This window comes from Streptopelia decaocto (assembly GCF_964273445.1).
Source record: "Streptopelia decaocto genome assembly, chromosome: 19".
Taxonomy (NCBI): Eukaryota; Metazoa; Chordata; class Aves; order Columbiformes; family Columbidae; genus Streptopelia; species Streptopelia decaocto.
This window is the reverse complement of record NC_138674.1, coordinates 5,668,264-5,693,747: the sequence shown is the minus strand read 5'-3', so window position 1 is coordinate 5,693,747 and position 25,484 is coordinate 5,668,264. Positions and strand designations below refer to the sequence as shown.

Here is a 25,484-nt window from a genome sequence, read left to right as displayed (position 1 = left end):
AAGATTTAAGAAAGGTGTTGTTTCCATTGGGTGCTTAGAGGATAAAAGCTATGGCAAAACCAGAAATCTATAAAGCCAGCATCACATATCAGTGACTTACGATCTGTTGGCATAGGAGCTGTCTTGTGGCCAGACCACCTCAGTCCTGTAACATGATTTACAGGCTGCAGAGTCTTTCTGGCACCCAGTGAAAAAGAGGTCAGAGAAGAGCGGTGGGGTACTTCTTAGCGCCAAACCTGAAGACAGACTGAAACAACGCACCCACAAGTACTTTCTTGGTGATTGCTGCTGCTGAGAGCACAGGACCTTGAATTTCACCTGTCATTGACCACAGCACAGTGTGCTAAAGATGTTCCATCTGCCCTAGAGGACACTTGCTGCTCAATATTTTCCCGCCCCATCTCTGAAATCCCCTCTTTCTCCTGAGTACCTCTTCTCAGCAGCCAGCTCTGGAGATGGGCACAGCTAAGTCAGTAGAGTTTTGTCCCCGTCTGGTCTCCATTTTGGCATTTTTATGTGCTTAATGGTATTTCTACAAAGAGGAAGGTCTAGGAAGGGCCAAGAGCAGATGTCTACCACATCCAAGTGAACACTACAGACAGGCATGTCACCCATCTGGGGGTCCTGCAGGTAACTTTCATGCAGTGGTTCAGCCATGATGTGGTGGGTCCTTGCTCAAGTTTGGCTGCTGTTAGTATTCCTCTCTGGCTCCACGTGCTGTGATCCTTCCTCCCAGGAGTAGTGTGCCCAGTCTGAGCTTCACCTGAAAGTGGCATGGTGGCCCTTGTTGCTTCAGTGCATAGATAGTGAGGAAATGTCGTAGTCTCTTTCTTTGGCTTCAGGTGGGCTGATGTCCCAGGAAGGGACTGGACTAACCACCTCTGTGGGAACATCTCATCTAGTTCAGGAGTGATAAGCCAAATTCAGAGGAGTTACTACTTTTTGGCATAGACTTTGAGCAGACAAGGTTCTTCTGGTTCCGTGTACCACAGTCTGTCATCCCACCTGCTGCTTGCCAGCTCTTCTCTCCACTTCACCCAGTGCGTGACCAGCCTGAGCTGTCTCTGCACACTGTGCTTGTCACCAGGACTGGCAGCAATAGCTTGGCAATATCAGACCAGGTTTGAGAAGAAAAAGCTGAATTAAAATACAAATCCAGTTCAAGACTCAGATTTTGGAGTTTCTCCCCTGCTTACACTGATCTGATCTAAATCCTTGATCTGGGTTCAAGCATATCCCAGACTCAGAAACAAAGTGCATAGCTGGACCTTATTTCTTACGCCATCAGCTGTCTCTGCCACTTGGCTTGTCTCCCCATCTTGTTTATGGAGTGTCCCACAGCACCTTTCCAGAGCACTTGCATTTTTACTGCAATTATAAGACATTTTCGAAGGCCATTGGCAAATCCACTTGGCACAAAGTGCATCACAAAACGTGATGCAAAATCTGTGGCTTGGTTCTCAGTAGGACCCAATGAGCAGATTCACTGCCTGTCATTTGTAGCCCTCAAAGAACAGCAGCAGGATCAGCCACGCTGGCATCTGGAATCACAACAGAGCAGCCTGGGCCAGGTTTGTAGTTGGGAAGTTGAGCGTCTGGGACCAGGAGGCTGGTGTCTTCGTGCTTCTGCTATGGCTGGAGTGCTGGATCCTTCCCTCGTGGTGGGAGATCCTAAGATACCACTATGAAGGAAATAAAATTCTTCTGAGTCATCCTCCACAGCCTCGCTACACAACCTTCCTTCCCTCCAGGTAAACTGCTGTGCCCACGTCTCCCTCGGGCAGACCAGGTGGATTTGTCTCCTCTGACCGTAGCTGTCTAGATATTACTCATCTAAGCTCATCATCAGTGGAAAATGATCAGCATCTCCAGAGGGTGAATAATCCCTGTTATCTCAGAGCCCTGTCTGGGGGGATGAATCACCCTCTGGAGGATTTGGATTTTCATTCCCCTCTCCCCACCCCACACTTTTATAGGGCAAAAGCAGATCACTAAGCTAAGACACATCATCAGAGCATGGGTACCAAAGCAGAGCTGAGCATCTCTTCTCCCCCATGGCCCCATGCACTAGACACAGCACACATTTGTGGAACCCCCAGAGAAAGCTATCAGAGGAGATCATCTTGCCGAAAAATGCAAGTGCAAGGAGCAGCTTACCCATTAACCAGAGAGGAACTCCTCTGCACTACAGAGTTGGAGGGATTTGAATTTGTAACCATTGCTCTGGAGGCAAATCAGAAATGAGAAAGGCTCCTGACATGGGTATTGGGTACATCAGACATGGGTTTTTCCTGGCAGTGGGAGGAACTCCACTGGTCAGATTGGAACCTTTTCTGCTTAGGAGTAAAAAGGCATGAAATGCAATGTGGTTATCCCACTACAATGAGCTCAATAGCTTTTTTTGAAAGGAAGATTTAGAGACCACACACAAGCTGTTGAATGTATCATTCTCCAGGAACAATTCTCTTTAGCAGTGACCCAAAAAATCTCTGCCTGCATTCATTAATCCCTGGCTTTGAGGAAGAAGATGTTGTGAAGTTTATTTTAAGGAAAAGTCCATACAACTCGTGCTTGTGAGTTTTCATCCTGTGAAGAATCCCTGGATTCATATCCCAGAAAGACAAAGAGTGCTGTGTTGTTTAACAGGCTAACAGCTAAAAGTTTAGCAAACTTCAGGCACTCTAACTTATTTTATTGTGTGGCAAAGCTGGAAAATAATATAGAAAAAGAGGTGTCTGCATAAACTTCCATCTCCCCTCAAGAATGGTGTCAGCAGATGTAGAAACTCTGTCCCTGACTGCACTGGGTGCCTTACCTGTGTATACAGTGTTTAAAAAGCAGAAGTTTCATCTCTCCACAGCATTCTTTCCTGGGATATGTAGAGACCAGGCTCTTCAGCTGCCAGTGATCTTGCGTTGGGCCATCATGTTCCTTATGATCACCTGAGTCTGTTTCCCCTCTTGAGATTTCAGTTTCTAATGATCCCATTGACTGAGCTTGCAGTTGGTGTCTGTTGGAAGGAGTGATGATGGGTGACACCCTTGCCATGCCCCAGCACCTCTGGGATACACCGGTCGTGCTCCCAAGTTATCACAGCATAGGTTGGGTGGCTTGAGCTGTCCTTCTCTAGCAGCTTGGCAGAGGTTATACCTACATGGCCATGCCCATCATGTACTGTAGTGACCTCCAAACTTTTCTATATTGACTGTTAGCAACCCAGTGTGACAACCAGGAGCCCCATTTGGATAAACATTCAAGAGATAATTCACACCAAGCTGAAAATGGTGGTCTCTTGTCTATCTGTATTGCTCCTAGCTGTCTCTGCCCATACTGCTATGACTGCAGTACCAACCTTTCAAGAAGAAAACGCCCCTCAGAAGAGACTCCCACAAACACAGAAACTTGATTCCATCTTTATACCCCTCTCATGTGCACTGTCAGTTCCCATCTCAAGCTCTAATAGCTTTCAGGAAGAGACACATGCTATTTTGCCTGCCCTCCCACTGCCTAAAACATCGTAGACACTAAAGAAATTATAATCACAGCTCACATGCACAGTCCACACACACACTCTTGCATATGAGTTATGTAGTAACTTCCAATGTGCTTTCCATTGACCTTTATTATGGGGACTCATGAACCTTAACTCACTTGCTTATACACATAAGTATCCAGGACATGCCACGTTTCCCCAGTGACAACTCAATAGAGAAGATGGGCAATGGGTCCCAGATGTTACACACAGTAGATACAGCCGCGCAGCAGGGAAGATGGGTCCCAGATGTTACACACAGTAGATGTGGCACTGCAAAAGATGGGTCCCAGATGTTACGTACACCGAACGTGTAAGCACTCCTGATGAACCACAGAGAAGCTTCAGGTAAACTGGAGATAGGAAGGCAAGCAAGAAATGAGCAACATATTTTAACTGGCACCCAATCTATGCACATTTATTCTCTATGCAAGACACATGAGACTGCTCTCATCTTTAACTGCCTCTTTCATAACCCTGTTCTTCCCACAGCAAGGCAGATTGGAGCACCAGCAATCTAGTGAGACTCAGGGACGAAAAGCACAGAACTGCCTCACCTGATGAGGTAAGGCACAGGAATCACTAGCTGTGTTGTTAGGAGAAACAGCAAGTTAATTTTCAGCCAAATGATGTAATACGCATAAACAAAATTTGGGAGCAGCATGGGCCAGCCCTGTGCATGACAGGCCATGCCAGCCATGATATCTTTGGCAGGAGCTCAGTGTCGTGATCTGTGAGGTCCCTGCTAGCCCAGGTTGTAGATGGTTCTACAGCCATCTGCAGCACCGATTGCTCTTGAAGAGACGCAGCTCCCGTCACAGCCCCTTGCAGTGCGGGGCAGAGCTGCTGTTCTCTTCATACGGAGGAAGAAGGACGCAAAGAAAAGCCAAAGGACTTGCCCAGGGTCACAGTGAGCCCAGGGCAGAGCAGGAGCACTGGGCTCCTCAGCTGCCAGGCAGAGTAGAAGAGTTTTCTGGTGCCCTGCAGCTGTGGTGTGGCTCAAAAACCACTGTGCCCAGCCCATGGAGGAGCCCCCCAGCCAGAGTGGCAGCTCTGGGGGGCTCGTGCCTGCCGTGCTGTTGGAAACAAGCTGGTAACTTGTGGAGGCGCCAAGCCCAGAGGGTCTCAGGCCCTGGGGAGATGGAGAGCTGTTGTGCACTCCTCTCCAGAACATGATCTGGCCAGCTGCAGGTCATTGATCAGTGAGAAGTGATCATCAAGGCTCAAAGCTCTCAGCAAAGGCCAGTGCTTCTCTGCTTCTCCCCAGTACAGCCTATGGGCTACAAGGGTGAGGGTTATTTAATTCCTAAAACAAATCTGTCTGCAATGGAAGGTCACGGGGATCTTCTGGGTCCTCACCCTGCACAAGGACATACCCAAACACACCAGGGTAACGTTCAGCACCTCAACAGGAGGAAACACCCACCCAAGTGTCCATCAAAACAAAATAACCACCTGTCCAGCAATGATTGTCTGAGTCAAACACCACAGAATGGACATGTGGAGCCCTATCTCCATGTCAGCTCACAAATGGAGAGTGGATGGAGGAAGGCAGATGTGAACCCAGCTGTTACAACCCTGCAGGTCCCCACTGCCAGACAGGGACCTTGTGATGCATCTGGTCTGGCCCTGGTCCCTGTAACTTCAAGGTGTGAGATGGATTTTATGTCCCAGTACATCGTTGGCCCTGGGGATCTCTTGGGGTGCCATGATCTGTTCAGACCCTCTCTCCCCAGAGACCAGTGTGTCCTGTCCCTTCTGTCCCCAAAAGCTGCTCTCCTTTCTCCACTCTGCTCAGCCTCTGGCTGCACCTTCTCCATTTCCTGTGCCTGGTCCATGGGCAGGGGGACAACGCCGAGTGCCCCAGGATAGGGCTGGTCGGGCAGTCAGCACCGCGGTGGAGTGCAGCTGCCCAACTGTCAGCAGTTTCTATAGCTACACGGGGATCTTGGCAATCCCTCTTGTGCAGTTCTGACCTGAGGGATTTTGGAGATGTCTGCAACTAGGAATAACAAAGCCCTCTTGTCTGTACTGAAGGCGCTTTGTGTGGAGTCTAGGTATAGCTCTGATTTCATTTCCTGAGCATCCCTTGTGGAGGGCTTCCCAGAGGTACGTGTCCCATTAAGTCAGGAGTGAAGACTCGCCGCAGTCCAAACACAACCCTGCAGACTTTTCCACCTGGTCCTGCTCCACAGCCTACAGACTGGGAACACGTTTGCATCTTGACCCTTCATTCACTGCCTGGGACAGTTTTCACAGGAGTTCTTAGTCTGGGAATGGAGTTAGGGAATTCTTGTGAGTCTTGTTTGCGGGCTGGGAGCTCTTCTGTGGCAGGAGCAGAGAGCCCAGGTATTGGAGCAGGGTCCCTGGAGCCTTCTCTTCTCCAGGCTGAACACCCCAGCTCTCTCAGCCTGTCCTCATAGGAGAGCTGTTCCATCCCTCCGATCATTTCTGTGGCTTCCTCTGGACCTGCTCGAACAGGTCCATTCACTGTATCTGCAGTACATTATGACCACAAGGACATGATAGGCAGAAACTGAACTCAGTTTCCCACCTTCCAAGTCCGCACTGCCATCCCCAGCTGTCTTTCTTCTGTGCCATTTGGTATCAGTTGATGGAAGAAGCCCTTGCTCCTCACCTGGGTTATTTGGGAAGGCTCAGGGACACAGAACCTCCTGTCTCTGTGTGTCCAGGTGTCACCAGGTGCTGCACGTGGCAGAAGGAGCAGCACACACGGGGCTGCCTTGCAGGGGAGTGTGGCAGAGAGGCACAGATGCCTTCAAGAGGGTGTTTTGCCGGGCTCTGGAGCCATCCTCCCTCGCTCAGCTCCTTGCACGGCGAGTTCCCCGGGAGCTCACAAGCCAGGTACTGACTCAGTGCATCTGGGAGCTTTGCCTGAGAAAGGAGCCGAGGTGTTGGCCCCAGTCATTAGTAAGTTATCGGAGAAGTTTAGCTGCAGTGACATCATCTCCTCCTTGTGTTACTACAAGGAACTTAGATCCTATTATGTGATAGGAGGTAACTCAGTCGAGCCTTTCAAGATAAACTCAGACAGGAAGAGAGACATGATTGCCTGAAGGCACCAATTAGACGTTTCTGGTGAGATCAGCTCTGTTCAGCCAACACACACGCACGCTGGGGCCAGGGAAGACAGCAAGCACCTCAGTCCCCAATAAAGGGGTGGTCTCGCTGAGGGGTGGGCAACCAGCTCCTCCTCCCACTGCTGCTGGGCCAGCCCTTACTCCTTGGAGGGTCACAGCTCTCTCCAGACTGTCCATTCTTCACACCCTATATTCTGCTGCTGACATAATGAAGATGCAGAGGAGCTTCCCAGTTTGTAGAGAACAGCCCAGTACCACCCAATGCTGCATATGATCTTTGGTAGCAAGTATTCTGCAATTTTATCACTGGAAATAATAGCCCAATATATCTAAAAAAAAAATGCTGGGAGGATGGATTGGAGCTTGAGGACCCAATGTCCTGTTGTGAGGGGATGTGGGTGATGGAGGAACATCACAGTCTATACTGCAGAGCGGTTACTGCGCATGGCTTGTCTAAGGCATCCAGACAGCAGCTGTTATTGGCTCTGCTGTGTGCAAGGAAGGAAGAACAGCGGCAAAAGTCAGGATGTTTCCTGACAGCAGGGCATCGTGCACTTTATTGGTTTCCAGGCTGCAGCTTCCCCTGTAAACGCTCCACAGACAGAAGGAACTGAAAAGATACGGGCAAAGTTGTTTCTGCCAGTCGTAGCCTGAGATTCACAGCACATCTGTTAGGGAACGGAGAGACTGTCTCTGATTACCCACTGCTGCACACTTCTGCCATGTTACCGACAGCAGGATGCACGTGCTTACAGATGTCTTGGAAATACACTTGTACATCCTCTGAAGTGCTCTAGAAGCAGTTCTTGGAACCAGACAGTTCTTAGAAACTGCTGGGTCTGTGGCACGGGAAACAGAGATCTCAGATTATAGCTCAACCTGCGTAGAGTTAATACAAAGTTTGTGACCACCCCCTGGACCTCCTGAATTGGCTGCACTGATTGCTCTGGCTGATCTTCTGCACACGGGAAGGAGGAATCTCCCACTATTGAGGTTTTCTCTTTAGAAAAGGACTTCCCTACATGTTTCTTTCCTTCTAGGAATGTTTTTGATCCTAGCGTCACCTCTGAACTGTTCCTGGCAAGAAGGCAGGCAATTCCTCCTCTGTCAAATGCAGACAATGCTCAAAGCAATGAAGTGGCTCTTGACACTGCACCCACACGAAGTCTGTCCTTCCCAAGAAAAGGGTCCCCTTTCTGCACCCCATGCAACTTATTTTGGTCCCCAGAGCCAACAGCAGCAAAATTACCAGCTGGTGGGGCTCAGACGTACTTGCATTTGGTGCTGACCTGCTTCTCTCACCACGGCTCAGCACAGTCGTGATCATCTGCTCAGGGAACAAAGATGACACAGGTAATGTCTCAGACCAAAAGCCAAGGGACTTTTGATGTTCTCACCAGGCAGCTCCCCCTCCGGTCCCTAAAACAGAAAAAGGAGTAAAATATGAGGTGATTCCAGGCACTTGCAGGACTTTCAGCTAAGTGTGATGTTGAAGTCATGTAAATGCCCCATAACTATCAGCAGTAGATGCAGATCTAAAGCCAGAAGCTGAGACATTCAAGCAGCCGTTGATTTTCATGTGCCGTTTTTCTTCAATGTCCTTTTGCCTGCAACAGACAGGACAACGCTCTACAGCACTTTGCTGAAGCCTGTGAAGTCACTTGGAAATCTTGTCCATGCAGACATCTGGAGACAGACCTACAGCACTGCTCAACAGCAGGCAGGACACCAAGTCCCGCTTCTAAGCCATCCAGCAGCTCTGTGAAAGAGGCATCTTCCTCTGTAAGCAAGAAATGGGTTAATGCTTGGAAGGAAAACCAACTGTGTGTTTTGGTGAAATAACGATTAAAACATCTCCATGGAAGGTGAGGAGCCAGCCCCAGCCTGCGTTGTCCCATTTACCCACTAATCGGCCCAATTATCTTAGGTATAAATCATAACACAAAACACTTACAGAGCCAGAGTCACACACCGAAGAAAGGAGAGAACTGTTGGGTTGGTTTTTGTTTAGTATAATTGATATAATTACTAACAACTCTGTGCCAAGAACTTCAGCTTTTTTTCCTTCCAGAAGAGAGTGGAGTGCTGTCTGAAAGCCATAGCAATTAGCAATTCCCACATGCACAGCTTTTATTAGAAAGAATGCTCCTCTATTCCAGAAAGAGCCAGCAACACCCTGAGGAGCAATTAAACACCCTGGAGAGCTTTTGGTACCAGGAACGCAGCCATCACTTAGTCCATGGTTCCTGTTCCCTCATCGATGCTGCAAGGGCACATAAGGAATTATCCTGCCCAACATTTCCCTCTGCCTAATTTAAATTCCACGAGCTCCAGATAGTTGCATCTTGCTGTGTTATGGTCCAAGCAGGCTACTGTTCCTGAGGTTGCTCAGGCCCTTGTCCAGCTCATTGCAATCAGCAGAAATTCTCCCTTTCACTCCACCGAGGAATCTGGCCGGGGTCTGATTTTCACATTCTGGAGCAGTTTGAGGCAGCACCTATGTGGATGGAGCTCACCAGCATTCCCCAAGCATGTTGTTCTCCAGATAATGTCTCCTGGACAGTGGCCATACTGATCACAACACGGAAACTGCCAGCAGGCAGCCCCTGTGGAGGTGAAGAGACAGAAGACGCGGGGTTCATTTTAGCCTTGCAGAGGTGACCTCTCATTGACAGCATGGTGTGGAGACATGGAGCAGAGCCTGGAACTGCAGCACATCCAAAGCTGGTGGCCATCCAGGAGCATTAGCAAACTCCTTAGACGAATCTCAATTATTGCCCCTGTACTAACCACGGGGATCCACAAAGACAGAAAAGTGTCTGAGTACCTCCAAAAACACAACCAAGGAACCATGCTGCCTCACTGGCACTCCTGTCATACCTATGGACCATGGATGGAACAAAGTGCCTTCCCGGACCATATGCTGAATGGCCATGGAGTAAATCCAGGCACAATAATGGTTTCCCCAAGACCTGGGGCACTGTCACGCTGCAGACAAACCCCTTGTGGCTCATGGCTATGGCTTCACCATGAGTTTATGACCAAAGCAGGACATAAAGCTGGACAGTAATGGGGCCATGTCACTCCCTTGCCACCAGCCATCCCTGTCTTTGGCATCTTACCCTGGTGTACCAGCCCTTGGCTCTCTTTTAGCATCTCAGTTTCTGAAAGCTTAATTTGGTTTTGAAAAATGATAACTATTCCCAGCAGATATTTTCATTGTCTGTTCTTTAATTAATTAAACTTGAAACAGACCATTCATTTTAAAACAGTTTTCAGTAAACATATAGGGAGTTGGATGAAGATTGTCTCTGAGAAAAGTAAGCAGTACTTCTTTTTTTATTTGAAAAACAGATTATGATGCCAAAAACTAACAGAATTCTTATGCTGAAGAAGGAATGGAAAAATTAAGCAAAGATTAATATTTCCCACACAAGTTTTAATTCTGGTCAAAGAGTTCTTGTTTGTCCCAAAACATTTTGATGAAAATTTTCAAATAGTCTTTAATCTTACCCTGAGCTGCTGCAGGGTTTGCTTTTCTGCTCTTTATTCTTTGGATTTGTCTTCTCGGGAAGATGAATGATGCTCCGGTTTGTTTGTAGTCTTGGTGACAGGAGGTAAATTGAGGCAGAACTTGCAATATGCCCACTCTCTTAAGATTAAAATACACACTGTGTCAGAAACCTGTGGCAACCGAGCTCAGTTTTGGGTGTGAAGAGCTCTTGTCATCCACAGAGGAATCAATAGACCTGGCTGAAAAACTCTCAGCTGAGCAGCCGTGCACCAGAAAACACGACTTTGCAGCAATGCAATTCGGAAAAATGATCTGATGTGGCAAAACGGGAGTAATGAAATAGTTATTTAATCCACCTTGGGGTATCATTTCAGTTTGAGAGTGTGTTGTATCAGGACTTGTACACTGCATTCAAAGGGCAGTTGTCCGAGAGGGATCTCAGGAAGGTTTGACTGTACTTCTCTATCAGGTACAAATCTCTAGTCTCGTCCACCTGGGTCAGACTGGCCAGTGCAGGAAACGTTTGTGGCACAGGAAAAGGTCTGTACCCCAGGATCATCAGAGAATTCCACCAGGAAATACCACCCAATGCGCGATGGCGTTGGGCCTCCTGCAGACCAGGAGGTCATTGCTGGGTGTTGGGAGGTGGTTTGTGAACTGGGAAATGTTCTCTGTTCTCTTTGGACAAGGGTCTGGGGCCAGGGAGGAACAGGTTTTGCGTTTCTGCTCCAGCGTCCAACTTTTAGCAAAAATATTATTGTATGTAGTCAACAATACTAATTTCTATACCACATTCCTTTATGAAGGATCATTGATTGGAGGGCTGGGCCATAACAGTTCTGTTAACTTCCTTCTCTCATGCTTTGATAAGAGACAAAGTGCTTTCTCTTTGCAGTTTGAACTCAGAGATCTTTTCTTTAGATAGCTTGGAAAAATAAAATAAGCTCTGTTGGCCATGGGTGGAAATTAGAATTTTCTCTCTCCTTGGTATAATTGGTTCCTGGTATTCCTATCCAAATTTGAAGCATTTTCCTCTTATATTTTGATTTGAAAATCTACAGATAACACATTGCATCCTGTTCACCATTATTGAAATAAGAGATCCTTAGGAGAGATGATTCCCAAACCTATTTTCTTAAGGGTTTTTTTTTCATAATAAGGTTAATATTTTTTTGGCTTCTCATTCTATTTTGGAACAAAAACAAGTCTTAAAAATTAAAGTTTCTCACCAAATTAAACCTCAAATTCCACCGCCTTAAGGTTTCCACAATGATTAAAAACAAAAAAAAAAGGCAATTGGCAAATCAAGGAGAAAGAAAGGCCTGAACATGTGTGATACAGACAGCACAGGCTTAATTCCTGCGCCATGACATACGGTCTGACTCGCTCGCGGTGCTTTTGCAGGTAGCTCCGGCTGTTCGGGTCACACGCTGGACCCCAAGCAAGGCTGCCATGTACTTCTCATTTCCAGATAAATCCTTTTCTCCTGGAACGGGGCTCTGGCCACGCGGTTTGGCTGCCCTGCACATCCCACAGCAGCGGGTCTGGGTGGCCGTGGGGTACCCCAAACAGGGCTGTGCCCCCACAGACGGGCTCGGGCAGATCCACTGCAAGCCCAGCCCCAGGGGATACAGCTTCGATGCTCATTTTTCGGGGGGTGCCTGCAAGCCATAGCTGGCCAGTGTTGGTCTGGTGGGTCCATGTGAAAGGACTCAGCCCAAGGACCTGCTGTCGGTTGGCAGCACTAGATGGCCATCAAGAAGGGATCATCCTTGGCAAACTCTCAATGTCATTCTGAAAGGACTTCAGAACCACAAAAACATCTAAACTGATTTACACAGAATGTAGCCATAAGACATACAGAGGTAAAGATCACATCCTCGCTCCTGTTCTCCTGTTACTCATTCAAAGTTTGCCCTGGCTGATACCATCTGAGCCACTTGTGTTGATCCCCGTGATCCCTTCTGTCTCTTTAAAGTCACAATGGAGGCACAGCATGCTTCTTTTATCATTGCAATAGTGATCTTTTGCTCTTATTTTGGTTTTAAGTATCCTAAAATAAATTGTCCAAAGCAATCTTTTATTAGGGAATATATATTGCTTTGCCAAATATCTCCAAGCACAGCCAGGAGCCCGGCACCGAGGCTTCCTTGTGCTAATCACTATTTACAGCCTAATCCAATCTCCTGGCCATCAGTGCATCCACCTCAGCATCAAAACTCCCTTTGCATAACACCGTGGGCTCGCAAAGCAATGCAAGATCGACCTCTCATTTCTCCACGCCATTTTTCTTTCCCATTCAGACGCCTGGACGCAAACCTTATCTCCGTGGTGCCCGAGAAGAGCTTTGAGGGGCTGCTCTCCCTGCGCCACCTGTGGCTGGACGACAACGCGCTGACCGAGATCCCCGTGCGAGCTCTGAACCACCTGCCAGCGCTGCAGGCCATGACCCTGGCGCTCAACCAGATCTGGCACATCCCCGATTACGCCTTCCAGAACCTCAGCAGCCTCGTGGTGCTGTAAGCCTCCTCCCCTCCTCACTCCTCGCAGCCGCAGCTTCCCCGGGCTGGGACAAGGTGCTGACCACGCTGGCCAAGGGGCTTCTCTTCCCATGAGAATCCCCGCAAATCGCCCCCCAGGAGCAGCTTTTTGCTGCAGGGGCAGCAGGCAGAGGTTTTGATCACAAGAGTCAAGGCATCCCTGCCGTTTGATGTGAAACGTTAAAATGGCCTTTTGTGATTTTGTTTTGTTATATTTTTCCTCACTTCTCACCGAAGGGGAAAAAGCTCCCCAATATAATTCCAAAAAACGTTTTGCATTTAACAAAAAAATAGTATCAGAAACAAAAAATCAGATTATTTCCCTGAAGATTCAAGCAACACAAAAGCTTCTCATTCCTATTTCTCCCTCCAATCTCTGTGTTAAAACTAAAGGATTTTCTAGTGACATGAAAAAAAAATAAAATGCAAAACTTGCAGTCACGTCAAAAAGCAACTTCGTGTTTTCTTGGAAAACATGCCAAGAAAACTTTTTGACCCAATATGTTTTAGAACAAAAGATCTGACTTCAACACCTTGTCCAAGCCTGTGCATGCTTATCTGCTTTACTGTGTTCTATACGCAGACCGGCTGTTCTTTGTGGTGATCACAACCCCGCGGTGCATGTTGTTGTCCTGTTGGCACCATAAACACTTTGCTGACATCGCTCAGGGCAGTGCAGGAACAGCGCTGATCTCAGAACAGACCTGGTCCGGGTGGGAAACGGTTACTCCATGGGCAGCGAGACACAGTGAAACACTCCACAGCCGATAGTCGGGAAGCAAACTGATGTCTTGGGCAGCGACATCCATTTATCAACAGTAAAAATAAGCTTTTAAAGGACGTTTACATGTGCAAATTAGCTCGTCGTTACTTTTTTGGTGTTGATTAGCAAGTTCAGGTGTCATTGCCAACTACTTTAGAGCTCCTGTATCTACATGAAATGTTACCATTTAGTCTAGTAATATGTATTAATACCAGCATATTAAATGACCTCAGCATGTGGTGCCTTAGTGAAAGTTTAGCAATTATTTTGCTTTCAGAATTTAAAGTGTTTACTGAAGTCATCTAGCATAGAAAGTGCTTGGACAAAGCACAATCCAGAGTTTTATTAAGCATCAACTTCAGCTGTTTAGACAAAGCATAAAGGCTTATTTAGAAGAAATGTTGCTAAAAGCAACTTGAGAAATGTCAAATAAGTAGTTTTCACCCACAATAGTGCTTATTCTACAAGGCATCCCATGGCCATCATAATGCAACCACTTCATTCAGCTTTAATAGCTAGCATGGAGGGTGAGCTGACATTTGGGATTTTATTTCAGTCTCAAAAGCATGCCGCTTTCATTCTGGTTTATCCCATACTTTGGGTGAGAAGCAACTCCTTAATTAAACAGGCAAGCTCAAGAAATAAAAGTCATTGACCATTAGGTCGCAAGGGAGAGAATAAAGTCCCACCACAGACAATTGGAAGGGAACATATGTGTGATCTTGCCAGGCGCTGTGGGGACACGATGCTAAATTTTTGTGGGATCACAAGCGTTTGGCAGAACCGGCCCCATAAATCTCTCCCATGCTTCCATGCATACCCCTGTCAGCACACAGCCAGTGGAAAGTCACCCATGGTTCCTCCTGCACCCCTACCAGGGACATGTCCCTGCTCCACACTCACCCTCAATCCAAAAAGCACACACTCCAACAGCCAGCCCAGCTGGTGGTAAAGTTTGGGAGGACACTTTCCCTTCTGGGATGCAGATGATGCACGTGTGGATTCCTCTGAATGTGCACCTAGATTGAGAAGAACTGGCTGCTACCATGAACATCAGCAAACTTCTAGCCTGAGAGGTATTAAAATGAGCACCTGGGGGAGGAGAGCCAAGAGCAGGTGTGGGGGAGCACAGGGAATCTCTCCTACACAGCCTGACTAATCCTTATGGACACGGCTGAGAGCACGACCTTCCCAGGTGCACAGATGTGCTTTTCCTCCTGCACTCACCTTGGGCCTTTGGGAGGGATGTGGGCAACCATCCCGCACCACCACAAAGCACCAACATCAGAATTTACAGCCCTCACTCTGGAACAAGTTAAGGGGTTCAGTTTCTACTGATAAATTACACCTCTGTCGAGGAATCTATTGCTGCTTCAGGTTTCTAACCAGGGTGGCAATAAGCAGAACCTCGTGTAAATCACTCATCATTAAATCTGTGAGCCTCAGTAATTGGCAGCATCCTTTCCCCAGCTCTGATAACGAGCTCCGTGTGCTGTGATGCTGGCACTGAAGGGAGACAGCTTGTTTGATCAGGGTGGCTCACGGGAATGCAATACTGAAGATCTTACTCCAAGCCTGATCTATACAGAACAGAGTGCGTCTCAGCATCTACAAGCAGAAATAGCCCTGAGTATTTCACAACTAATGATTTCTATGAAGCAAAGGAGGTTTTTTTACAAAAAGCATCTTCTTTCTCTGGCATAAAATATTTTTCGTTTTTCATGGAGAAATGAGCATCTGAAACCCCCACGCTGCTCTGCTGACAGGCTGAGAAAGTGCACGGCAGCCGCTCTTGTTAGTGTCCCTCGTCTCTCCCCAGCCTGTCTGAGGGAAATATGTCCATCTGTTATTCTGCAGCCACTGTAATTCACAGAATCTCAGAATCATAGAATGGTTGGGGTGGGAAGGGACCTCTGGAGATCATCTAATCCAACCCACCTGCTAAAGCAGGTTCACCAGAACAGATTGCACAGAATCGCATCCAGGTGGGTTTTGGGTGTCTCCAGAGACGGAGACTCCACAACCCCTCTGGGCAGCCTGGTCCAGTGCTCTGTCTGCCTTCCAGGGCATGGAATCAGCTCTCACAGCAGAGCCACCCTGTCCCATGCCACAGTGTGAACTGTGGGGTTGTCCTGTGCAGGGCCAGGAGTTGGACTCGGTGGTTTTTGCGGGTGCCTTCCAACTCAGGACATTCTATGATTCTACGTGGTGGTGTTTGTGCTGCTGCAGGAGCACACGGGGAAAATTCTCTGCCAGAGGTCAGTCGTGAGAGCTTCTTTTGCAAAGAGACCACTGTCTTCTAATGGAGGTGCATATCTGAAGAACAGTCTGCACGACAGCCCACACAAAAGCAATGACTGTCCTGCTTCTTCCTGCGCAAAGCTATAGATTGCACAGATGAGAGCAGCTCCAAAACCAGCCCCACTCCATGGGACTGTCCTGCAAAGGGAGATACACAGTTCTTAAAGTTCGTTGGTCTTACCGAGGACAGTAGTGGACACTGTCTCCAATAGGAACAGCAAGGGCTTAAAGACTTCTCGTGTTTTTGCATCACAAGAGGATTGTTTATAGCCCAGAACCAAGTATCTTGAGCTGCTATCAAACCAGTTGTAATTTACAGGGCAGAATATAACGCCGTGTGGGCTGAGCTCAAATTGACAAACACTGGAGATGTTGCAATTCCACTTGTTAAAATTTGTTTACCAGGGGAGACAAAAAGGCAGGATGGAAGAAAAGAACATCTTTTCAAGTGTTTACCTTCCCAACTCTCTTGTTTCTATTATTGCCATGTGGTTGGGTAACAACTCTAGTACTCAGCTTAGACAGCACATTTTTTTTATAACTCCCTTTTTTGGTCGTTCATAATTTTCTCACCAACAAAGAACATCCTTCGGATGATTTTCATTACTGTGCCTCCAAACTAAGCATTTTAAAGCCAAATATAAGCACAGTAGGTGATTGCTTTTCTATTCTTTCTCCTTGCCTGACTTGTGTGACAGCAGCTCAGCATGTCCGAGCTCAGACAAGGTGTCCTGTTGTACCTCCCCGACAGAGCTCCAGGGAGCTCACATCACCCCTCACGTTCAGTATATCCCTTCTCCCCAAGTGTCCCCTCACAGCAAAGCTATGGGGCACGGGGTTGCTGTGGCACCTCTTGCTGTGGTTAGAGAGTGGCTCCAGATCCAAAGCCTCAATGCAAATGTAGTATGAAGTGCTCAAAGGGACCCAAAATGGTCAGCACCATCCTGCACTGGAAGTGCCAAGTGAAGTAAGGGCAACGTGATCTGAAGCTATCCCGTAACCTTCAATAAAGGAAACCATCCGGACTTGAACTTCTGTTCTCGTGACAAAGAGAAATTTCTCCTGTAAGATTCTGATTTTGATCTCAGCTGTTTTTCTTCTCTAAGAGTCTCAATCAACCCAAGTTTTCTTGCGGGCAACTTCCTTTTCTTTTTTCCCGTTTGCTCAAAAGAGCAAACATATTTTATCACACATCTTTCCCCTCCCTTCCTCTTCCTCTGAAATGTTTGTATGTTCTCATTCCAACAACAAACATCCATCTTCGGCTGGTTTCTGTTTTGCAAGCCCCTACCAAACTGCCCCAGAGCCTGGCTGTTCTTCCACTCCCAGCTCCCTCCTGTTTCACCCTGGAATATTTGGCAGTGGGAGCGGCCTGTGCTCAGCCAAACAGCTCACGCTTGAATCCAGGTGGAGTGAGAGATTTTTCAAGCCAAGACAGATTTAGATCAAGCAGCAAAGGATGAAAAAGTCATTGATCCACCTGCCAGTATGCAGTCTCCCTCAGGCTCTTGGAAGCAGTAGCATTGGACAAAGGCTGGTGAGTCCCTGAGCGTGGGCAAGGGACAAAAGGACCCTGAAGGCAAGTGGTGTGGCAGCAGATTAACCACATGGGACTCTGTGCTAAAGGAGAACATGAGCTGCAAAATAAACTTATGGGCAACCTACCATGACAGAGAGCAAAGAGGGTATCCTGCCCCAGAGGACATTATCTTCTAGGGTATTTCTGTGCAAGTATGGACATCACTAATGTGCTTCAGCACAGGGGAAAAGTACAGCCTGGGCAACAGTGGGCTGTCTTCTTCTGCTTTTCAGAAGGCTGCTCCAAGGTGTCTCTAAATGAGCTTCAAGGTGCCTTTGAGTGGGATTTCAGAGAGAGATGCACATGAGCCACGTGGCTTCCACCAGCTGTAAAGGAAACCAGATGGACTAAAACACTCAGATGTGCACACACACACAGTCTCTGACAATCGAAAAGGAAGAATCTAGGAATTAAGGTCTTGAGTTCACCAAAAAAACTGAGACATGGTAGTAAGGGGCCCATGGAAACAGAGAACCCATCCAATGGGGCTCCAGCAGAACTCATCATCTGTGGAACTTCCAACGCAAAAACACCCCAGGGTGGCTTTGCAGGGTCCCCCAGCACATGGGTCTCCAGCACCAGCATTAAGGCTGGAAGCTCCAGAGCCCTTAAGCACTAAGATGCTCATGGCATGTAGCACCAGACTGAAGGGGAACAGGGAAAAAAAATGTTGCCTTGGTGTAGAGAGTGTGCTTTGGCATGTGACAGCCCCTGCACTTCAGACAGACACTCTGAAGCATTAAACTGAAGACAACTTTCATTGCAGTGAAACTGGAGCTGATCCAGGAATTGGCAGCATCTTCATTTTTTTGCAAGTAAAGATAAACTGTGACTAACAGAATGATTTTGAACACAAAGCCTTCTTGCTGCTACTAAAGAGTCTAAATATGGCTGTGTCCCTAGATAGCACCTGGTGCCCATGAGCAACTGTTGAAGCCAGATGGCACTTTGTAGGGTTGGGCCCAATGTAAGGTGAGATCTAGGGTATTTCTTGAAGCTTCTTGCCTAAGCATGTTCATCCAAAGCCACACAGCAGCTGTGAAGTGGAGGTCTCAGGGAAACTCCAGTGTCAGCCTAGATTTCCTGGGAGAAATGGGAGCTCTGTAGCTGCTTTGCAAGCACTATTGCATGTTGTATGTGTCTCATGAGGCAAGAGAGGGGACTGTATAACACCCCTTATCATCCCAGCCCAGGCTGTGCTTAGTTAGCAGGGTGTCCCTGTCACACTGGCAGGAAAAGACCAGCTTGCACCTCCACTGATCATCTCTGGTTTGTCCACAGGCACCTGCACAACAACCGGATCCAAAGCCTGGGAGCCAACGGCTTTGATGGGCTGCACAGCCTGGAAACCCTGTGAGTCACCTGTTTTCTTCTCTGTCCTAAAGAGATCGTGTGTGTCCATTCCCTTCCGCAGGAAAGGGCTGGTGTCTCTGGGTCACCCCACTGCACCTTCACCTGACTCCACCAAAATGAGGGGTAGCTTGAGCCAAGGCTGGTAAAATCCTCAGGGATCTGTGGAATACCTCTCTGTAAGATGGTTCCATGTCACCTGGCATCACCCATAGCCAGCTGACTTCATTTTGCACCATGTTCTTGTCATGGCTGGCCAGGCAATATGTCAGGAGATCATGGGGGAAGATGGGAAGCAGGAATGGACTCTTCTCCAGGACATGTCTTCATTAGCAGCAGACAGGTGACCCTGAACTCAGAGACACTTAGATGTGATGGCCTTGCCTTGCGCACACAGCGCCTTTGACAGCAGTATGAATTGCCTGAGTCTCATGTGCTGTGCATTGGCCTGGGAGGAAACATAAACAAGAAGCAAATAATCAAGGCCCTGAAAGTCTGGAAGAGGTGCCCATTGCCTTCAATTGTGTAGAAACATGTCCCTCCATGCAGCCTTGGGGTCAGATTCTAGCCTTGCCAGGGAGAACTAGGGGATCTGGGTCATGGCAAAAGAGGTGACACTTGCCAGTATTCAAGTGTCACTCAAGGTGACAGGACTCTCTGTGCGCAGCACGGTGCCAGCAGCAGCAATTGGGTGAGAGTGGAAGCAGCAAGCAAGCCCTTGGTCCCCAGACACGCTCCTTGGGGCACGACCATGACATCTATTGTCTCTTACTTTCAGACTGGCACATCCTGGGACCACCCAGAAGGGCTCAGCTGGGGTAATTAGCCATAATGAACTGTGCCAGGGATGATGCAGGAAGGAAGGCCGCTGGGTGCTTTCCTCCAGTGACCCATGGGTCTCCCACATCACTGTGCCAGCTGGTGTTTCTCCCCAGTCATTTCTGGTGGGCACAGACAAATACATGAGGGCAGAGCTGTGGCACCCAGGCAGCACAAAGACAGGCGGGTTACAGTGGGGAGTGGAAGACTTGCTGATGGATGAAAACAGTCTTTGGGCTATAACCCAGGCAGACTATGCAGCAACATCACAGCTTACATCAGGGCAACCTTATTCTGCAGCCAGGGTGGTTAAAGCCACCTTGCTGCCCATCCCAAAAAACAGCCAAGCGTTCAGTTACAACAGCCCAGCCAAGCTGCTAGACCTGCATCTACCTACCACCGCGCAGCTCCTGTGCATGTGGAGACTATTAAAGTCTCCGCACATACCCTTTAACTCAAATTATGATTACATTCTGTTGACAGCACTTAGCACATTCTCTTGGCTTGCAGAGGCCAAACTGTGCTCTCAGTTACCCCGTGGGCATTACCTCCTGAAAAGCAGCAGGATGGTAAAAGCTGGTGAAGACAGAAACTTCTCCAGGTTTCTTAAAATGAGCATTTGTGGCCAGATGCTGATTACAAGCCAGGGACAAAGGTGAATAACTCTAGAAGCTGAGAGGAAAAGAAATTGTTTTGCACTTTTTGGAAAAGCCTAGGAAGTTTTAGGTGCAGAACCCTCCGTTCCCCTAAGGGAAAGGCTTCTTCTCATATTCAGCTAGACAGGGAAACTTCTGTTTTTATCACATGCAGCTAAAACTTTAAGAGAAACAGCACCCATTGCTCCATGCAGGCCTCAGCATTGTGCAAGATCCCTGTGCACACCAGATTTCTACCCCAGGTCTTATCATTTCTGCAAAAAATAGATCCCAGTGGAGCACCTCTGTTCTTGGAGAGGGCTTGGCCCTGACATTTTAGGAGGGCAGCAAATCTATAAAGAGGTAAAGTGAAGCCAGACGAGTGATTTCACGTCTCCCCTGCATCGACCTGCAGCTACTGTGCACAGGTCAGCTCTGCCAGGTACGAAACGAGAGCAACTCTGTGTCTTCCATGCTGATGTGGGGAGGGGAAGGGAGTGTGAGGGGCAGGTAGATGGAGCTGGATGTGCAACACTTGCCAGGTCTCAACCAGTCGAATACCAGCACAGAGCTGGAGAATGCAGCTCCAAGAAGATTTTCTGTCAGGGCAAGATCTGGCTGTTCACCAGCCCCCCCAGCCTCCTCTTCCTGGGAAGGAAACCTGGGCAGGCAGGCTGGATCCAAGTCAGAGCTGCTCTGGCCAGGTTCCCAACAGGCTTTTGAAACAGCCTTGAAACCCAGCGAGATTCCCTCACCAATTCCCATAAGCCTGAGAGATGACAAAGAGCAATGCTGCAGGGCTGTGGGAAGAACCCCAAGTGTGGGTGAGCCATGAAACCAGATATTAAATGGTCAAAGTGGGTGATACCTGGCATTTTTTAGCCCTGTTCCAAAGAAGAATCTAAATGTCCTTAAGTGACATGTTCTTCCTGTAGCCCCTTTGTGTAATGTACTAGATCCTTCATATAATATATATTATAGAGATAGATGATGATGATGATGATGATGATGATGATGATGATAGATAGATAGATAGATAGATAGATAGATAGATAGATAGATAGATGATAGATGGATGATGGTAAAGCAGTGGATGTGGTCTATCTTGATTTCAGTAAAGCATTTGACACAGTCTCTCACAGCATCCTCACAGCTGAACTGAGGGAGTGCGGTCTGCACGATCGGGTAGCGAGGTAACTGGCTGAAGGGAAGAAGCCAGAGAGTCGTGGTTAATGGGGCAGAGTCCAGTTGATCCTGTATCCAGTGCAGTGCCTCAGGGGGCAGTGCTGGGGCCGGTATTATTCAATATATTCATCAATGATTTGGACGAGGCAATAGAGTGACTGTCAGCAAGTTTGCTGGTGACACCAAGCTGGGAGGAGTGGTGACACTGGAAGCTGTGCTGCCATCAGAGACCTGGACAGGCTGGAGAGCTGGGCAGGGAAAAATGTAATGAAATAGAACAAGGGCAAGTGTAGAGTCTTGAATCTGGGCAGGAACAACCCCAGGTTCCAGTGTAAGTTGGGGAATGACCTATTAGAGAGCAGCGTAGGGGAAAGGGACCTGGGGGTCCTGGGGACAGCAGGGTGACCATGAGCCAGCACTGGGCCCTTGTGGCCAGGAAGCCAATGGGACCTGGGGTGGGTTAGAAGGGGGTGGTCAGTAGGTCAGAGAGGTTCTCCTGCCCCTCTGCTCTGCCCTGGGGAGACCACACCTGGAATCTTGTGTCCAGTTGTGGCCCCTCAGTTCCAGCAGGACAGGGAACTGCTGGAGAGAGTCCAGCACAGAGCCATCTCCTTTCAGGCAGTTCAGAGATCAGAAGGTCTCCCCTCAGCTCCTGTTCTCCAGCTGAACCCCCCAGGTCCCTCAGCTGTTCCCATCACACTTGTGCTCCAGCCCCTCACCAGGTTCATCACCTCCTCTGCACTTTCTCCAGCACCTCAATGTCCTTCCTATGATGAGTGGACCAAAACTGAATACAATATATAAGGTGGGGCCTCACCAGCACTGAGTATAGTGGCACAATCACTTCTCTAGTCCTGCTGGCCATACTATTCCTGATACAAGCCAGGATGCTGGTGGCCTTTTTGGCCACCTGGGCCAAATAGGGGCCAGGACTCCTGCCGGCCTGGGCACATGCAGCCAGACAAAGCCCAGTGTTGGCAGAGAGTGACAAGATGTCTCAGCAGCGTCCTGTGTCCCCCCCACAGCAGAGCTAAGGTTGTTCAGGGTGGGAAACCAACAGCCGCTCCCCAGGATCAGCCCAAAATACTGAAGGCCTCCAGGCTATGGCCCAAAGAGCAGTGATTTGCACCAAAAGCGATGCTCCTCTTATTGCTGGGGCACGTCCAGCCCGTCCCTGACACGGCCGTGATGGGAAGCGGTTCGGAGCGGCCCCGCAGCCCTCGCCCATCCCCTCCGCCCGAGGTGACCCCGCTGCTCCCACCTCCGCCTCGCCCTCCCCAGCCACATCCCTGCCAGCTCCTCTGCTTGTCAGAGAAAGGAGATAAATCACTTGGAAAGACCAGATCTCCATTCATTTGAAAACCTTTTAATTTATTTTTTTTTTTTTAAATAGCGCTAATAAATTAAAAATGTCTCCCAGGAGGGCTGAATCCAAAACCCTCTGGCTCCAGGCGTTTTATCTGCCCAACCTTGCCTCACAGGAAATGCCCTTACCGCAGGCTTTCGCAGCGCGCTGCCCTATTATCCGGGTAATTAGTCGAGTCTGTAAATGCAGAGCAGAGCTGGAACCTACCGACTCCTCCGGAGATTTGTATTTTCTATGGGAGAAAAAAAAATAATAAAAATTAATATAAAGTGCACCTCAGGCAATGAAGGCAGGAAGAAGGAAATATCTCCACCATAGCTCACACAAAGATTGTTTAACCCTTTTAGGGCCAGGCAAGCCTTGCTGTCCTCCTGGAAAGCTGTCAGCCAAGTGCTACCTTGCTCCTCAAGTGCCATTTGACTTCATCAGTGTACTTAATTTGAAAGCTTTTGTGCAGTCTCTTGATGCTAATCCCAGTCTGCTCAGTTCCCAAAGGAGCTGATGGCTGTGACTCCTCCAAGGAGGTTCTGTTTGCGGTGCTGAGCTGTTCTGTTCTCAGCATCCTCATGCTCCAGCCCTGCTGTGTGTCAGGACTTCATCAGAGGCTTGAGTACCCAGATTTAGGGGACGGAGGAAGGAAAGGTGCAGGTGGCTTTTTGGAGAGAGGGACCATGGGTCAGCACCCTGCTTGCATGGGTCCCTGTGTCTGGTGCAGAGGTACAAAGTACACTGCCTGCTCTGATCATCATGTAAATGGAAGGTGACTTTTCTAAAGAGACAACGCCTTCTGTAAAACTGAATTGGCAAATGCACTAAGCACTGCCCGGGAGCACGGGGACCAGACATTTCCCTCCTGTGATCTCCTTGGTCCAACTGGTCCCAGTTTGCTGCGTCTCTCCTGAGAGCAGAAGCCTGGACTGACAGAACGTGTCCTTACTGATGCAGCTCAGGCTCTGAACCAGCTGCGTGCCTTCCAACGAGGCTCTGAGCTTTGGCTGAGCATGACCCCAAGCAGACATGATATTTTGCAAGATAATAAAGAAAAAAGAGAGTGAAGACAGCCCAGGTGAAAAGGTCACTCTGGACACATTGCATTTTTCCATGGGTTATGGAGCTGCTGTAAGGGTCACCCCTCCCCAGGACTCTGCCTATTTTCCCTTTCCTCAGCAAATCCTCACATTACCCATCTCGCATCCTGCCGGCCTGGCTCTCCCCTCCCTGGAGCCACTGATCTTGCAGTGACAGACAGCACCGAGTCTCCCCAAACCTCCAGCCCCTGGGACTCCAGACACGCTCGCTGTGACCTGCCAGGGGTCCCCAACTCCTCCGCCTCCTTGAGCTTCATTTTGCTTGAAGCCGTCCCCTCAGCCCCAGACCCTTTGACGGAACAGCTGCCCTCTGCCTCCAGAAATGTGTGAGGGTGAACTGGTTGCCTGTGGAAAGGCAGCAGCAATGGCAGCAGAGGCAAGCTGCGGGCAGGTTTTCATGGTGGATGTGCTGATGCACAGAAGCTCTGCTCCCACCCCACGCTCCCCCCTGCCAGCAGCAGCACGCTGGGACTGGGGGCAATGCGGGGCTCCCCAGCTTCCTTCCCGCAGTTTGGGAACACCCTGCTGTAGACCAGGCTTCCATGAGCCTGTCTTCTTCCCTGCCCGACGAAGTGCAGCAGCCTTCTCCGTGCCTCCCCTGCCTGAGTCATCGGCCCCACGGTTATTGTCTGCGCGTCCCAGCGACCGAGGTCCCCGCTGCTCCGCTCTGCGGTCAGCGCCTTTTGTGTCTTGTAAATGATATGTGCATGGCAGCGCCTGTGCTCCCAGGACCCCCCACGAGATCCTGCTCTCAACCTTGTTAAATAAATCAAATGGAATTGAAAACATATTTAATCCGGTACCTTCGCCAGTTAGAGAACAGACAGAAATACGGGTCAGAACAGACACATTCTGGGCACTGCTGCGTTTTTAAATGGAGAACAGAGCTGGCAGCTGCAGGCGTACGAGGCAGAACGTACAGACAGGTCCCCCCCACCCCAGCAATAGACCTTTCAATGCCACATCAGCCCTGTAAAATGTCCCAGCAGCATGTAAATGAGAGGCAGAGATGTTCCCAGTCTGGGCTGTCCGCATGAATCCTTGTGCAGAGGTTGCAGCTTGCTGCTGGCAGAAATCAGGTACCATGAGTACCCAACAACCTTCTCACACATGCTCTGGGTCCTTTCGCATCCCCCTTCCTCCTGTCCCTTGTCACAGGCACTTGCTGTGTCTCATCATGCAGATGGTGCTGGGGAAAGGCACACGCGCACACGTGTTAGTCAGACCAGGAGAGCAGGGTTTGTGCTGATGCTACACAACAGAAATACAGCGCCTAACGGTAGAGTAACTCCTCATACTCTGGGCTAATCAGGCAGCTCTTCCCAGTTCAAGCTCAACCACAAGCCGTGACCCTGATCAAGTCATCTGGGTAAGGCTGTTTGGCCGGTGCTGAGCAAGAGGTCAAACTACATGGTCATGATGGCCCCTTTGGCCTTTCAGACTACCAATTAAATCATTTCCAGTGCTTGATTTGGCCACAGGAACCAGCACGACTAGCAGCAGCAGTAATTACATTTACTGGAAGCCTGATTAGATGCCAGCACAGGACAGGTGGAAATGCAAGTCCCGATGAGCAAACACGAAAAGTCCCCCCCAAAGCACCACAGTAACATCTCAAACTGTACTGGGACCGAAATAGTCAGCAAATGTCCCATCTCCAGCTTCTAATCTTGCTGCATCTTCAGGTTTATTAGCTGCAAATTTGTGGTGT

General features: G+C 48.8%; 1 protein-coding gene across 1 annotated transcript in view; it reads left to right on the top strand.

Moving 5' to 3' along the window:
- LGR6 (leucine rich repeat containing G protein-coupled receptor 6) overlaps positions 1-25,484 on the top strand; it is a 112,902-nt gene that overhangs the window by 61,062 nt on the left and 26,356 nt on the right. Inside the window, exons 5-6 of the mRNA XM_082069278.1 lie at positions 12,451-12,666; positions 18,612-18,683. Coding sequence (XP_081925404.1) covers positions 12,451-12,666; positions 18,612-18,683 — 288 coding nt within the window. The remainder of the gene's footprint in view (positions 1-12,450; positions 12,667-18,611; positions 18,684-25,484) is intronic.